The following is a 12,570-nucleotide window of genomic DNA, read 5'->3' as shown; positions in this document are numbered from 1 at the left end:
AGATGAAATGTAAATGTAAATGGCGTTAAAATCGAGACAAATTGAATGTAATAAGAATTAATTATTTTTTGTTTTTAAGTTTTCAGACACGTGCACGCAGTTTTATCCCAGAATTAAAGGGATAGTTCACCCAAAAATGAAAATGTTCTCATCACTTACTCACTCTCATGCTGTTCCAAACCTTGTATTAGTTTCTTTCTTCTGTTGATCACAAAATAATATATTTAAAAAAAAAAAAATTGGTAATCAAACAGTTGACAGAAGCCACTGACTTCCATAGTAATTTGGGCATAGTATGGGGTCCAACTGTCTGGTCACCAACATTCTTCAAAATATCTTCTTTTGTGTTTAACAGAAGAAAGAAACTCATACAGGTTTGTAACAACAACGTGAGGGTGAGTAAGTGAAGACAGAATTTTCATTTTTGGGTGAACTATCCCTTTAACTCAACTGTTTTTCTGTTGCTGACTAGAAATCGTACTGGTGACTCTTATTTTGAAGGTGTGCTTGAAGCAGATTTTGAAAGGGAAATCAGTATCGAATTCACAAAGCGTTTCAGTTGGGAACCTTCCAACCTACAATGTTGGACACGGCGTTGTGAGTAATAAAGTAATGTCCTGCGAAAGTGAGAGGACAGCATCGTCCATTATATAAACGAATGATCGGTAAATGATTACTGTTGCTATTATTAGCCCATCGTATATGGAGTTTAACTTGACAGAATGTCGTTTTGCCTGCATTTCAAATAATTAGCTTAACGTTAGTTAGCCAGCCGTGGGCGTGGGTTAGCTTAAATGTAGTCATGTGTGAGTGATGTGGTGGTGGTGTGACTTCTACAATGTCTACATCACGTGAATGACTGTAACGGTTGTTTTAGCATATGAACCGACAGATTACGCTCATTCATATCAGTTCGTGCCGTGTACAGTAGGACGGGCGAGTCAGCACTTCATTTGAGGAAGCAGCTAACAGCCTGCGTAGCCAGGACAAGTAATGGAGACGCTATGTTTTAAAAAGATACCGAGTTGCCTTCCTAGACACCATCATAGGCTCATTCGAACAAAAATCTGCACTTCTGCATTAGCTGTCTAGGTAGGTAGCTCACTAGGTGTTGAAACGCAGCCAGACTGCAATTCCTAGTCACTGACAGCCTTATGATTGACACTCGTTTCCCTAAAATAGTTATTCAGCTCTCACTGTCACTGATACATGCACGATGTGGCCATAAGAATGTATTTGTATATATTTGTATTGCACATTTGCATTTGGAAACATTACTTCCGTGTATGGGGGCTGTGTGTGGGTCTAATGGACTTTGAAAACCTGTTATCTCAGTTTGCTGTACAGCTCTCCAGAGATTATTGTGTGTGTGTGTGTGTGTGTGTGTGTGTGTGTGTGGTGGGGGGGTAGGGCTCGGCTCAGTGGAGGGAGGTTCTGCAGCACAGGCTGATCTACTTACATGTTTGCATCCAGGGCCCTAGCTTGTTTTATAAGCTGATCTTTTGTCACCTAAATTGAGTGCTTATCCTAAGTATCAACTCAGCTTTCCTTTTTACAAACTTGTCTTTCGGCAGGTGAGCGCTGGCTAAATGACAATGGCACATGTTGGGGCAGTAGTTGCAGCAATGGCTGGTGTGATGTCCATTCTCCTTCATTCTTCCATACACAAGATTGAGGAAGGACATTTAGCTGTGTATTACAGGTGAGTTTAAGGAACTTGCATTGGAAATATCCTGGGTTTCATGCTGCTTATGTTAATCATTCATAAAATACCTGTAATATAATTGTAGGTTGGGGAAAGGCTTGATCAGTTAACTTTTGTTTCAGTCGATCAAAATGAAAATTGTCATCATTGCATACCTTCATGTTGTTTCAAACATGTATGACTTATTTTCTGTTTAACATAAAATCAAATATATAGAGAAATTTCTTTCTTTTTTTTTTGTCCATACAATGGAAATCAATGCTCACCGAAACATTTTAGTTACCAACATTCTTCAAAATATCGTCTTTTGTGCTCCACAGAAAAATGACAGTAAAACAGGTTTGAAATGACATGAGGATGAGTAAATGACAAAATTTTCAGTTTTGGGTGGACTATCACTTTAAGTGATAGTCCACCCAAACATGAAAATGGCAGTGGTAATGTTATTTCTATGCAAATGAAATTGGTGAGTGACATTTATCATTCACTATCATTCATATTAGTTCATGTGTTTTACCATTTATTTTTCAGAGGAGGAGCTTTGTTGACATCTCCTAATGGCCCAGGTTACCATATAATGCTGCCTTTTATCACTTCATACAGATCAGTGCAGGTACAGATGTTTTTTTTTTTTTTTTTTTTTACAACAGGCCTAATAACAAATTACTTATTGCTCTTATTACAGATTTAAATGTTGCTGATCATGATAATTTTATTTGACTTCTGTAACAAGGGTGGCTTTTTTCTCTCTCATATTTGCATCATGTTTATAGACAACTTTGCAAACTGATGAAATAAAAAATGTGCCTTGTGGAACCAGGTAAACCTTCCTTTTGTTGGATGTTCTGTTAAATGTATAATAAATAGCCATCTTTATTTTGCGTGGAATATTTTCTGTGGCTCTTGAATAAAAAATAATAATTTCTCTGTCTTCCACAGTGGGGGTGTTATGATCTATTTTGACAGAATTGAAGTGGTCAACATGCTGGTTCCATCAGCTGGTAAGAGCCTTAAAGTTCCTGTGAACCGGAAGTTGTAACCGACTTTACTTTCCTTGTTGTGATGTATTTCCAAGTGAAACGGAGGGCGGGGTTTTACTTTAGCGCACCTCCTCTTCATCCCTTGCTCCTGTTGGAGGGGAGTGGTTAAGGACATTTTCAGATTTTGATTAAAGTTTACCATGACAAAACAGTTTTTCTTCTGTGTATTAACTTGCATGGATGACTTGTTCACCACAAGACTAGTAATGTGCACTAACAAAGTAAATAGGGTCAATTTTGATTTCATGATGTCTTTAAAGAGAGAGTTCACCCCAAAATTAAAAAAAAATCTTTCATCAATTACTCACCCTCAATCCTCTTTCAAACCTGTATTACTTTCTTCTGTGGAAGACAGAAATAATGCTCTTGTTCGTTTTCTCCACAGTGCTGGAGATAGTGAAGAACTACACTGCAGACTATGACAAGACGCTAATCTTCAACAAAATTCACCATGAGTTAAACCAGTTCTGCAGTGTGCACACACTACAGGAAGTCTACATAGAGCTGTTCGGTGAGTGTGAGTCACTTATGTCAAACAGTTTATTCTACCAAGAGTATACTGTGAACTTTTAGTTGTTTATATGAGCACTGACGTTTCTGCTGTGTCATAAGTTTCGTCTTTGTCAGAGACTTGCATTTGTGTCGTTTTTGTTTGACAGACATAATTGATGAGAACTTAAAGACTGCACTGCAGAAGGACTTGAATGCTATGGCTCCTGGTCTCACTATTCAGGTATGGTTTTTACTCCACTGTTTCTTTCCTCTGAGGTTTCAGCTTTGACTTCAGCAGAATTACACACTTGCATGTTATATTGCAGGCTGTGCGAGTCACCAAACCTAAAATTCCAGAGGCAATCAGAAGAAACTATGAGCTAATGTGAGTGAATATTTTTATATTTCTTATATTATTCTCTGCAGTTTGATTGGATGTGATTTAAGGTATCTCCATATTGTGTGCTTTTAAAATGATAGTTGTGCTGTTTCGCACGCTTTTCCTCTGGTAGATTTTTAACTCTTTCCCCGCCAGCGCTTTTTTACAAATTTGCCAGCCACTGCCAGCGTTTTTGATCATTTTCATGGCCCTAGAATATTTTGTTGTATGAATACCTGAACATGCAATATATCAAAAGAAAGAACAGACCCTCTGCTTTTAAACAACAACAAAAAAACGTTTTATTCTAGCTTCATGCATTTTTTTTTTTTAATCCACACTTAAATGTGGAAAGTTTCATAAAAAAGCAACATTTTGAGCAAAAAGCTGAGAAAATCACGTTTTTGTCAAAGACTACATCGAGATTGGATTCAGAACAATGATCGAAACATAAATGGAGTAAATTGAGTCCATCAACACCCCTACTGCTTCACAGTCCTCAGGGCTGCCAACTCTAACGCATTTGACACTTTTCACACGCTCTCACGCCACACATCCACTTTTTCACGCAGTAAAGAGGACACTGACACCACACCGACAGACTAAACAGAGCAGGTTACGTTTGATATGAAAAACATTCTCAGCTCTCAGGTTCTGTCCATTTTATTACAAAATTCAGACAATAAATACAGTTTTGGCGCTTGTAAATGTGACGTGACGTGACAGAACGCCTCAGTTCAAGTAAACCAATCATCTGTTACTTTTTATTTAAAGATACAGTACAACTTACCGAAAGGTATACATGCCTCATACATTAATAATATTGATCAATCAGTGTTTTTCAACCATGGAAAGAGGTCAATAAAACAGCAGGAGAACAATTATGGCACAGAACGTTACATTTACCTCAGGAAAGCCATTTGATGACCATAGCACGTTAGTTGACTAGAAAAAGAGCTATAGAGAGGTAGCCTGGGTTTCCCCATGCTGCCTTGCGCGCAGCGTGATTTTATTCACGCTGCTAGGCAGCCTGGATTCCATGGACCAGATTTTCGCCTCAGCGAGGGGACCAATCACAGAACGGGGAGGGAGCAGCAAGACGACGACGACGTCTATGCGACACACCGAAGCAGTTTGTTTATATCTATACATACCTTCTACCCTCATGTTTGTCTTGCACAAACGGCAATAGTCACTGAACGCCATCGTGTACACATAAATCTCTGACCCATCGTCTTCTTCCTCGTCGAATTTCTGTCGCTCTACATACGTCATCTGGTATAATTGAAACGATTGGCTATGAGCTACGTACAGGCGCATTTGATAGACATTCGTAGCACCCAATAAACGGCTCTGGGCATTCGTAAACCACGCCTCAAATACGAGAAAATGAACGTGGTTCCCAGACCACGTCTCAATGAGACGAGGTCTGACGTTAGCCAGGCTAATAGAGAGGAGTATTTTGCTAAATATGTGCACTATATGTGACCCAGACCAGTCACAAGTCGCATGGGTATATTTGTGGCAATAGCCAAAAATACATTGTATGGGTCAAAATTATCGAATGGGCAAAAATCATTAGGATATTAAGTAAAGATCATGTTCCATGAAGATATCTTGTAAATTTCCTACCGTAAATATATAAAACATTTATTTTTACAATCGCGAACATAAATGCACATAAAAAAGCGATTTTTCTCAATGTTTAGATTTTTTTGCACCCTAAGATTCCAGATTTTCAAATAGTTGTATCTCGGCCAAATATTGTCCTATCCTAACAAAGTGGAAAGCTTATTTATTCAGCTTTTAGATGATGTATAGATCTCAATCTAAAATGTATTATATTTTTATGTGTCATTAAATAATTATTACAATGAAAACCGCATTATATTTAATTTAATTAGTTATTTTTAACCTTTAATAATACCAGCTGATAGGGCTCTCTGTATGTTTACAGCATTATGTGAGAGATATTTTTTTCTTGAGAAAAATGAACATGTAGGCTATCTACTGTAGCCTACCTAATAGTTATCCAAATGAGTCAATATTGAATCAAGATTGAAATCAAATCCCAAGAATTGAATTAACTGTGAAAATTGTTAAGCAATAATAAAAACAGTAGCCTACCAGTCATTGTACCATGTAAACATTGTAATGTTGTCACTAAACTTAATAAAATTCTGTTTAGTTACCAAATGTTTTGACAATCACAATTACACCTATTGTAATGCAAGTTGTTTTTTAAGACCCCCCCTCCTCCCTTCCCCCCTTCCATAACTCTCACTCCAAACTAAACTCAGAAGTTGGCAGCCCTGGTACTATAGCTCGTCCTAGGTCAACATTTCATTCAGTAATTTTAGGCTGTTCAATGTTGATGATCGCGTTATTTTACATATGCATATTGATTTCATATGCTATCGCTTGTTTCTGCATCATCTTTGCATGTGTTTTGATATGGAGATTCAGTACTCTTTCAGAAGATGTGCCATAGCGCCCCCTACCCTATCATAGTGAAAACACGGAAAGCCGGAAAATTCTGTCAAAGGCGGAAAGTGTTTTCTCACAAATGATGGAAATTTCCGTCAATGGGGGGGAAAGAGTTAAAGAGGATTTATTGAGATTTACCATTCAAACTTTTAGGGTCTTTAAGATTAATTATTTTTTTTATTTTTTTGCTTACCAAAGCTGCATTTATTTTATAAAAAAAAATAATAATAATTATATTGTGCAATATTATTACAATTTAAAATAACTATTCCATTTTAATATATTTTAAAATGCAATTCATTCCTGTGATGGCACAGCTGAATTTTCAGCATCATTACTCCAGTCTGCAGTGTCACATGATCAATCATTCTAACATTCTGATTTGGTGCTCAAGAAACATTTATTATTAGCAATGTTGAAAACATTGTTGCCTAATATTTTTGTGGAAACATGTGATAAATCTTTTTGTAGTATTCTTTGATGAATAGAAATTTCAAAAGAGCAGCAGGAAACCTTCATAACATTTAAATCAATTTAATGCATCCTCCTTGCTGAATGAAAGTATTGATTTCTTTCAAAATTAATCTTACTGATCCCAAACTTTTGATCGGTAGTGTACTGAAAATCATCAGGCATCTTGATTTATTGTCCTTGAATGCATGTATCTATTGTTACAAAATAGTTTTCCCTGTCTTTTATGATCTGCAGGGAAGCAGAGAAGACGAGGCTGCTTATCACCGTTCAGACGCAGAAAGTTGTGGAGAAAGAGGCTGAAACTGAGAGAAAGAAGGCCATCATAGGTGAGTCCAAACTTACAAATATAATGCTGATCATGTACAGGATCAGGGTTCTGCCCTCATTCATCTTGTGTGTTGCTCTCATTACAGAGGCTGAGAAAATGGCTCAAGTGGCAGGGATTCACTTCCAACAAAAAGTGATGGAGAAGGAAACGGAGAAAAAGATCTCAGAAATTGAAGGTCTGGTTTATCTACAGAGCATTTTCACAGCATGTCACAGAGTATGTTGCTCATCAGACCCATTTTTTGATTGTAACAGATGCTGCTTTTCTGGCAAGAGAGAGGGCAAGAGCAGATGCAGAATATTACACTGCTGAAAAATTTGCTGAAGCCAACAGGGTAAAAAAACAAAAAAAAACCTTTTTCTCTATTCTTTTGTTACATTTTTGTGTGTTGCTCAATGTATTTTTTTTTATTTTTTACGATTTAATTTATTTAAGAAAATGTGAAATTGGTGCCCTTTACACGTGAACATTCAGTACTTTATTGTCATAATTATTTAGAGAAATCCTTGGAATATCCCGTTTATTAGCTTTAAAGATGTTTTAAGTGTTTGTATGTAACACTTTACAATAAGGTTTAATTTGTTAACAAAATTTGTATTAAACTAAATTAGTTAATTGCTACATTTACTACTACATTTTTTAAATCAAAAGTTAAGTAAGTGATAATGATGTACATCCAACTGGTTATCATCGCAGAATAAACCCTGACAGGGTGATTAGGACTTACATGACTCTGAAGGGGTTTATTCTGTGATAACAACCGGCTGGATGTACATTATCCCACTTATTACACGGCTTATTGCCACATAAGTAAGTAATTAGACATGAAATATTGAAAATTGAAAAATATTTTTTTAGCTCTTTAAACGCAAAGCTTCCGCAGAGAGAGCAAGAGCAGAGTTCAAACTAGACGGACATTTAAGGGATTCGGTACGGTCATACCTCTTATTACACAGTGTTTCACATAGATAACTATGGGGATAATATATATTGATTTGAGATGAAACTAATTTAAAATCGTTCTTATCTTATTTTCATTACAGCTGCATTTGTATGAAACAAGAGAGAGTGAGTCCGTGATACCGGATGATACTAATTAAATACCTGTACACAAAATATTGATTTGAGTTTTAATATTTTAATAGCTCACCAAATGTAAAACTTCCACGAGGAAAAATCTTCCCCAGTAAGTGTAAACTCCCCGTCTTCAGTCACAATAACCCGGATGAGCCTGCGTTATCAGCTTTTAGCGGTTGTTATTGGAGAATAGAGTCAAGTATTCCACATAGCCGTGTAATAACATTAGTTAATGCACTGTGTATTAACATAAAAAAAACAATGAACGACTATATTTTTATTAACTAACATTAACAGAAATTAATAAATGTTATAAAAATGATTTGCTCCCTGTTAGTTTACCTTATTGTAAAGTGTTACCCTTCAACATGTAGGTTTAAATCACAGACTGGTGTAACAGTAAGTTTGTTCACTTTTAGTGAGTAAACTATCAATATAATCTGTTAATTACATCAACGAGAAAGCAAAAAGACTTAATAAAGTAGATTGTGTGAAGGAATTTCACTCTTTTTCAGCTTATACAAAGCTCAAATATCCTTCAATCTAGCTATATTAAAAGAGCACATGGAGGCTGTAGCTGATTTCATATTGGTGCTAGTGTCCACTCTGAACACATGGAGGCACATTCACGCATTCCTTCAGTACAGTTGATTCCACAGGAAATGCTCAGATCATTTATCAGACTACTGTCTCCCTCCTCCACAGCTGAAGCTTACACCAGAGTACCTGGAACTGATGAAATATCAGGCCATAGCCTCAAACAGCAAGATCTACTTCGGTCAGGAAATCCCAAACATGTTTGTAGACAACAGTGCCTCCCGTCCAGCCGTGGGCCAGGGTGCGGCAGATTTGATGGAGCAGCTGGAGTCCTTGAGTATGAAAGAGAGTCTTAAGAAAGCGTCCAAGCCCAAAGCCACAGAAGGCCACTGAGGGGCCTGAGAGCTGTCCACCCCCTCTTCCTCTGCAATTTCTCTCTCTCTCTCTCTCTCTCTCTCTCTCTCTCTCTCTCTCTCTCTCTCTCTCTCTCTCTCTCTCTCTCTCTCTCTCTCTCTCTCTCTCTCTCTCTCTCTCTCTCTCTCTCTCTCTCTCTCTCTCTGGGGCATGGGTGCTTGTGAGGCATGCTGACATGGATGCTTTTCACTCTTCTACTGCAGTGGGGTTGGGTGCTTGGCTAGCTGTGCTGTGAGTCAGTAAGCTGAAGAGACTGTCACACAGAGCCTGTGGTTTTCCAGCAGTCAATTGAGAACTAAAAAGAAATGTCTAAGAACTGTGCTACTGAATATTGCCAGGTTGAATTGTTGCGATTTCAAATATAAAAAAAAAACAAATTCCCTCCTATGTCCCTAACTCACATCAGCATGCTTTTTCCCTTTTTTTGCTCTCAACTTTTGATTCTCTTTTACAAATCCATGCTAATTATTTTTTAGATGCAAATGCAACTATGTGAAGTATGTGAACATTTCGAGGTTTACCCTTTATGTGTTGTCTTTAACATAACTGGAATTATAAGGCATCACACTAATTGAGATAAAAGGCAATGGCTTTATTAGCTACAATATGATGGGACTCATTTTGTAGCCAACATTTGTCATCTTTTCTTTAATATAATATATATTTAAGGGATACTTAACCCTAAAATGTATATTCTGTCATCATTTGATCACCCTCGCATTGTTCCAAACTTGTAAGACCATCATATGTGGAACGAAGATATTTAAATAATAATAAAAGGGTTTTTCTTTCTACTTTTTTTGCCCATACAGTGAATGTTGTTGAGGTCCAATATTGTACCTTACTTGGACCCCATTGACTTTCATTGTATGGACAAAAACAGTTTTAAACAATCTTTTAGAATATCTATCTTCTGTGGAACACAAGAAATAAAGTCCAACTGGTTTAGGATGACGTGAGGATGAGTAAATAACAGAATGTAATTTTTTTGGGTGATCTACCCCTCTAAGTCCTCATTTTCATTGTCTCTAACTTCATTACAGTTAAAATCTTAATTTAGTTCAGCCACAGCTGCAGAGATCAGTGGCTTTTACATGTAAGATCGATCTTGTTTTAAAATTATCCCTGCTTGATTTTTGTTGATCTTTATGAAGACTTTTTCTATGACCTTGAGACCTGAATACTTGGTGTGAATTAAATTTCATGTAATGTCAGAAATAGTGGGTTTGGTATAGTATTGTGTAGCGTTTGTGGGTGCTCTGTGGATGATGTTGAATTGTTGGTTTATAGAAAGGGTGACACAGCATGGGTTTCATAAAGTTTCATAAGATGTTAATGTTTTGTTCCGGGGCTCCTGGCTTTGAAAAGCTATGAAATGAACAGCTGTTTGGTTATAGTCGGTTCCTTTATGACTGAAAATGCCTTTATGCCTTTAGTTGAGCTTGCTCATTTAGTCATTACTGGAAGGAGTTTATTTCAAAGGGAATTCAGTTACAATAAGGGCTGCAGTATTATTAGGCACTATCAAAGAAATTTAGCATTATGCTGGATGAATGCATTAATGATCAGACATTGTAACAACATATTAATGCATTTTGGGAGCCAGGTGATGTTTTTCACTGGAGTTGCCCTGAAGCCTCAAAAGCTTCATCAGAATTTCACCACTAGAGGAAGCCAGTGATCTTCAGGAATCTAAAGACTGGACAACAAAGAGTTAAATGACTCTAAAAATGTGGCGATGCTTCTCTTAAAAGTCTGCCTAAGTTGTTTTCATATGCCAATATTAACAATTAATTCAATCAAACCATCCAAACTAGGTTTTGAATAGTGTCTACTAGTGCTATCTCTCAGGAAAAGAGACCTGTGTGCTAACTTGAATGACCAGCTTTTTTGGTATCTTACATTTAAACTCTGACCACTTCACAAACAGATGTAGGGTCATGTCGTCTGTGTGAATCTGTCACACAGCACATCGTTTTTCCATCCTCTCCATACTTATCGATTAAAGAGACAAACATTCAATATGTTTAGTTTGAATGTTCCTTCTACATCTACAAACAGTGGCTTCTCCCATTTTCCTCTTAAATTGACTTTTCATTCAATGTTTTCCTTCAAGGTGTAAGATGAACTGTCTCGTGATTTTTCTGTCCATATGATCCCTGTGATTCTTATGGTTGATTAAATGAGAGAGGACAGAACTTGACTGCCCTGGAATAAAACCCACTCTGTGAATGTCACTTTTTTTATGTCAGCAGAATTTAAGCTCCTAATTTTAAAACATTTATATGCAAAATTTATAAAATTTTGACAATGTTTAATTCTGTGAAATAAAACCTATTTTGATACCATGAAATGACTTTTCTTGGTGTTGCAATTATGTGTTCATATTCTTGCCTTGCACATTAAGGAAGAGTACATCATGTCCTACTAAGGAAGTGTTTTGCAAAAGGTATGTTTTTAGAGAAATAAAGAGGAAAAGGAAATAGTTATTGCGCATGAAAGAACTTGATTCTAAAATGTAAGTGCATGCAAAACTTCCCACAGTGACGTCAAGGTGTTTCATGGTTGCTTATGGTCACTCTAATATTCTAGTCTTCAGATGCGACTCTGGTTGCTGCTGTAATGCATGTCTTTGGGTTATTTTTCACCCATTTATACAGCAGAGTGAGTTACAAGTTGAAGTTTCATATGGTATTTATCTGATATGTAGAGTTAGGTGTGTAACCTAAATGACAAAAAAAAAAAAACAATGTTGACATTTAAAAGTCATTCCTCTTGTCTTCAATCTTACAACAACTTTTTCATGGTTTTCTAACTCTTTTTTGGGAATAATCTGATAAAGTTATTATCTTAAAAATAACTCAACCACTTGATGAACAATCACAGCAGGCAGTTATGGCTCATATATTTGTGTGGAACTATATGGTTATCAGGACCACACCTATTTGGGTAGGGTTAGGGTTAGGTTAACCGTATGGTACATTTACGTGTGGTGACGTGTGGTCCGGATAACCGTATAGTACCATTTGTGTTTGCTTAGCAAATAAACCCAGAATGTCTCAGTCAGTGGTATTTGTCCAAATACAGGAAATGTCACAAAGTGTAATCTCCAAGTAACAAATGAGCCGGCTTGAACTTTTTGATGCAGGACTCAGACTTACTAACAGTGCATGAGTAGAAGAAGGACAAAGGAAGGAAATAGTCACTCAAGGAAGTGGGCAAAAAGGTCTGTCTCCAGCTGACCTTAAAGAGAGAACAGAAGCTTGAGCTCCCCCAGGATCTCCTGAGTAAATATCAACCATCTAGATCGGGTCTCCAGGCTGACTCAATCCCCAGACATAGGGAATGTTTCCTGTTCCTGATGGTCAATAAGGGTGACATTAGTTTCTAATTAGAAATTAGTCATTTAGACTTTTATACTGGATCAAAATTTATTTGAATTAAAGTGTCTCATTTAGAAGATGAATCTGTATGTTAAGTTAAAATGTGCTTGTTAAAAATGCACTGTGGCCAGGGTGCACCACATATTTCCTTCCTGCACTACTCATCAATGATATAAAGGAAGTGGCTCCACCTAGGCTATATAGTTGAGGTGAAGAGACCAAGGCCGCGTCAGAAATCTCAAATTGTCTCGAGT

The 12,570-nt window shown here is 36.9% G+C and overlaps 1 protein-coding gene across 3 annotated transcripts; it reads left to right on the top strand.

Moving 5' to 3' along the window:
* Positions 1-482: 482 nt before the first annotated feature.
* erlin1 (ER lipid raft associated 1) lies at positions 483-9,550 on the top strand. Of its 3 annotated transcripts, none has more exons than XM_084392250.1 (12): positions 483-597; positions 1,575-1,702; positions 2,237-2,318; positions 2,479-2,525; positions 2,645-2,706; positions 3,131-3,256; positions 3,405-3,478; positions 3,564-3,622; positions 6,812-6,903; positions 6,991-7,080; positions 7,160-7,239; positions 8,688-9,550. In XM_084392250.1, the coding sequence occupies exons 2-12, from the start codon at positions 1,590-1,592 to the stop codon at positions 8,910-8,912; spliced, it is 1,050 nt and encodes a 349-aa protein (XP_084248376.1). In that variant the 5' UTR covers positions 483-597; positions 1,575-1,589; the 3' UTR covers positions 8,913-9,550. The 3 variants fall into 3 exon arrangements, with proteins under 3 accessions (XP_084248376.1, XP_084248375.1, XP_084248374.1); XM_084392249.1 differs by having other exon boundaries at positions 504-665; XM_084392248.1 differs by lacking the exon at positions 483-597 and adding an exon at positions 829-1,092.
* The last annotated feature ends 3,020 nt before the right edge of the window (positions 9,551-12,570 follow it).

This window comes from Rutilus rutilus (genome assembly GCF_951802725.1).
Source record: "Rutilus rutilus genome assembly, chromosome: 20".
Classification (NCBI taxonomy): domain Eukaryota; kingdom Metazoa; phylum Chordata; class Actinopteri; order Cypriniformes; family Leuciscidae; genus Rutilus; species Rutilus rutilus.
This window is presented reverse-complemented; position numbering and strand designations above follow the sequence as displayed.

What these genes read in the sequence shown, in the direction of transcription:
- erlin1 (XM_084392250.1), top strand. Translation starts at nt 1,590, where the DNA reads ATGACAATGGCACATGTTGGGGCAGTAGTTGCAGCAATGGCTGGTGTG. An exon ending in AGTCTACATAGAGCTGTTCG is followed by an intron (nt 3,257 to 3,404) that starts GTGAGTGTGAGT and finishes TTTGTTTGACAG; the next exon opens with ACATAATTGATGAGAACTTA. An exon ending in AAAGATCTCAGAAATTGAAG is followed by an intron (nt 7,081 to 7,159) that starts GTCTGGTTTATC and finishes TGATTGTAACAG; the next exon opens with ATGCTGCTTTTCTGGCAAGA.